The 3769-nt window shown below is 55.4% G+C and overlaps 1 protein-coding gene across 1 annotated transcript in view; it reads left to right on the forward strand.

Moving 5' to 3' along the window:
* The window catches only part of LOC122547616 (serine/threonine-protein kinase WNK3-like), a gene marked incomplete at its 5' end in the record, with an annotated part of 6043 nt that extends 2827 nt beyond the window's left edge, over positions 1-3216 (forward strand). The window contains 2 exons of the mRNA XM_043686218.1: positions 1729-1919; positions 2636-3216. Of these exons, the coding sequence (XP_043542153.1) occupies positions 1729-1919; positions 2636-2704 (260 nt within the window). The remainder of the gene's footprint in view (positions 1-1728; positions 1920-2635) is intronic.
* Positions 3217-3769: the final 553 nt, after the last annotated feature.

Consider the following 3769-nt stretch of genomic DNA (forward strand, 5'->3'; position numbering starts at 1 on the left):
AATTACCCATAGTGTTCAGGGATGTGTAGGTTAGGGTGGATTGGCCTTGCTAAATTGTCCCATAGTGTCCAGGGATGTGCAGGTTCGGGTGGATTGGCCATGCTAAATTGTCCCATAGTGCTCAGGGATGTGTAGGTTAGGGTGGATTGGCCTTGCTAAATTGTCCCATAGTGTCCAGGGATGTGCAGGTTAGGGTGGGTTGGCCATGCTAAATTGTCCCGTAGTGTCCAGGGATGTGCAGGTTAGGGTGGATTGGCCGTGCTAAATTGTCCCATAGTGCCCAGGGATGTGCAGGTTAGGGTGAATTGGCCGTGCAAAATTGTCCCGTATGGCCCAGGGGTATACAGGTTAGGGTGGTTTGGCTGTGCTAATTTGTCCCGGAGCACCCAGGGATGTGCAGGTTAGGGTGGATTGGCCGTGCTAAATTGTCCCGTAGTGCCCAGGGATGAGCAGGTTAGGGTGGATTGGCCATGCTAAATTGTCCCATAGTGCCCAGGGATGTGCAGGTTAGGGTGGATTGGCCATGCTAAATTGTCCCATAGTGCCCAGGGATGTGCTGGTTAGGGTGGGATTGGCTGTGCTAAAGTGTCCTGTAGTGCTCAGGGATGTGCAGGTTAGGGTGGATTGGTAGTGCTAAATTGTCCCCGTAGTGCCCAGTGATGTGCAGGTTAGGGTGGATTGGCCGTGCTAAATTGTCCCCATAGTGCCCAGGGATGAGGAGGTTAGGGTGGATTGGCCATGCTAAATTGTCCCCTTAGTGCCCAAGGATGTGTGGGTTAGGGTGGATTGGCCGTGCTAAATTGTCCCGTAGTGCCCAAGGATGTGCAGGTTAGGGTGGATTGGCCGTGCTAAATTGTCCCGTCGCGCCCAGGGATGTGCAGGTTAGGGTTGATTGGCCGTGCTAAATTGTCCCCGTCGTGCCCAGGGATGTGCTGGTTAGGGTGGATTGGCCGTGCTAAATTATCCCCGTAGTGCCCAGGGATGTGCGGGACAGGGTGGATTGGCCGTGCTAAATTGTCCCATAGTGCACAGGAATGAGCAGGTTAGGGTGGATTGGCCGTGCTAAATTGTCCCCGTAGTGCCCAGGGATGTGCAGGTTAGGATGGACTGGCCGTGCTAAATTGTCCCATAGTGCCCAGGGATGTGCAGGTTAGGGTGGATTGGCCGTGCTAAATTGTCCCGTAGTGCCCAGGGATGTGCAGGTTAGGGTGGATTGGCTTTGCTAAATTGTTCCATAGTGTCTGACATGTCTAGGCTAAGTGTATCAGCAATGATAAATACAGGTATGGGGGACAGGGTAAAGCCCTGGGTCTGGCTGGGATGCTGTTTGAAGGGTTGGTGCAGACTTGATGGGCCAGATATCGTCTGTTTGCACTGTATGGTTTCTATGAAGGAAGATCATGGGTGAATCAGGTTGGAATGCCCTTCCGCGAACATCAGTTGAGGCTGGGTCAGTCGTTAATGTTAAACTCTGGGAGAATGGCTAATGGTCCATCATGCTCAGCGACATGGGATGGATGTGGTTATGGGTAGTTCAGCTCAGGCTGTGACCTCATTAAAAGACAGGAGGTGTCCAAGGAGAAGAGGCCATTCTGCCCATCGAACCTACGTCACTTTTGATGAGTCTACTCCATTCCCTGTCGGTAAGGATGTCGTGTCGAAGCTCTCTCTCACTAACTCCTGTTTTCCCTCTCTCTCTCTCTCTCCCCGATTCCACCCCTTTCCCAGTGGACGCAGTCACCGACAGCAACCTGGGACCCGACCCGCGGGCAGGAGCTGCAGGGCCCTCTGTGGTCTCTGAGGAAAACCTGTGCCCACAGCATCTCTCCTCAGGCTCGAGTGTGGAGTCCCATCCTGTGTCCCTGAGCCACCAGCCATCTCAACAGCAAGTGATGAGCAACTACCCGCAATCCATGGCGGTAAGATCTCCACCCTTCCCTCACCCAGGGGACAAGTCGTCACCTCAGACTGTCCTGTCAGTTCACCCACAGTCAACTCTGTGGGGGGGGGGGGGGGAGATTCGTTGAGCAGAACTTGCAACAGGTGGCATTCCCCCGACATCTGCATTCTTCCCGGGGAGGGGGTGGAGTGGGCGGGTTTGGAAGATGCTGTCGGTGGGGCCTTGGGAAGTTGCTGTGGACGGGTCACACTGCTGCCACTGTGTACTAGAAGATTTGAAGCTCAGCCGAGCATTCCTATCTATGGCTGGTGGGTGGGGGTTAGTGTGTTGATTTGGGATGGGGTGGGGGGTGCTGCTCTGTCCTGCACAATGTTGAGCTTCTCTGAGTGTTAGCAGAGCTGCCCCATCCAGAGCTGCCCCATCCAGGGACTATTCCAACACACCGCTGACATGTGGCTTGTTGATGGCAGGATAGGCTGAGACTCTGGGTCATTTGAGGGGATGGTTCAAGAGTCAGCCGTGTCACTGTGGGTCCTGGTGAGTTGTGTCGGCCAGACTGGATGAGGGCGGGGGCACATTTCCTCCCTGAGAGTTCAGGACTTCAGGGCGATCGATGCTGGCCGTTCCAGTCATCATTGCCAAGGGCGAGCTCTCGGTTCCCGCTCTTAGTCACTGCTTTTAAATTCCGCCAGCGGCTTACGAATGATTCATTCACCCTCTCGCTCTCCCTTACAGCCCACACCGCACCAGGCAACCCCTGACCCCCAGCGACCGGCAAGACACGTGCAGGATTCTATCAGGTAGGGACCGTTCTCAACCACAAGCGCCGTTGCCCTAATGCTCTCCCCACCTTCCCCCCCGAGATATCTCAGCTCTGCCGTGCCATCGCTCGGGGCAGCTGTGGGTGAGACGCGGGTGATTCCCCCTCCCCAGTCCAGCCGACCGATTTCATGTCGTCCCAAACAGTGGCTGAGGTTGGCTCTTTATTCTGGGTGACAGATCAAAAAATACCGCTCTTCCGAACGAAACGACGCGAACACCCAACGATTTAGGTCTGAGATGAAAGCAGCTAAGCCTCCCCCCACTCCCCGTGCCGTTGTGTTCCAGCCGCACCACCCCTACCTTTCTGAGCACCGAAGAATCCATCGAGTTAAGCTCTCTGGGGAAGAGAGGATTTGTCTGAACACCTTTCACATCCCCCAGCTTCTCCTGTTCTGCGTGACGTACAGGGAAGCCAATTCCGCTCAGCTAACTCCTTGGGGTCAGCGGTAGCCAGATGTTTACCGTCTCTGAATGGGCCGGGGGCTGGGGCCTGTGCTCGGAGCATTTTTATGTTTTGTTTTTTGCTGGGTTTTGTTTCCCCCTCAGCGGGACCCTCGAGACCCCCGTCAAGGACAGCTCCAACGGCAGCGAGCCAGCAAACGGCAAGCCGGAGAAAGCCCCGAAGACCCCGCTGCGGAGGACATCATGTGCCCGGGAACGGCTGGACAGGTCCACCAAGTTTCAGCTGACCGTCCTGCAGGTAATCCTGGGGCGGCCCGAGACTCCTCACTTGGTCGGGGGGGAGAGGTGCTGATCTCAATTCGGGACGTGGACGGGCCCCTCAGATCTGTTGCACCGTTCCTGTGAAATCAGGGCTGTTCTGCGTTGCAAATCCATCTGACTATCAGCCCTGACCCCAGTTCCCTCTTTATGCCCCTGGCCACCAAAATAAAAAGACAGGAACGTAGTTAGCCAGGGTTGGAGGGTTTGAGGTACAGGGAGAGGCTGGATAGGCTGGGGCTGCTGTCCCTGGAGCGTCGGAGGCTGAGGGGTGACCTTATAGAGGTTTATAAAATCATGAGGGGCGTGGATAGGGTAAATAGGCAA

The sequence above is a fragment of the Chiloscyllium plagiosum genome, unplaced genomic scaffold (assembly GCF_004010195.1).
Source record: "Chiloscyllium plagiosum isolate BGI_BamShark_2017 unplaced genomic scaffold, ASM401019v2 scaf_13424, whole genome shotgun sequence".
Taxonomy (NCBI): Eukaryota; Metazoa; Chordata; class Chondrichthyes; order Orectolobiformes; family Hemiscylliidae; genus Chiloscyllium; species Chiloscyllium plagiosum.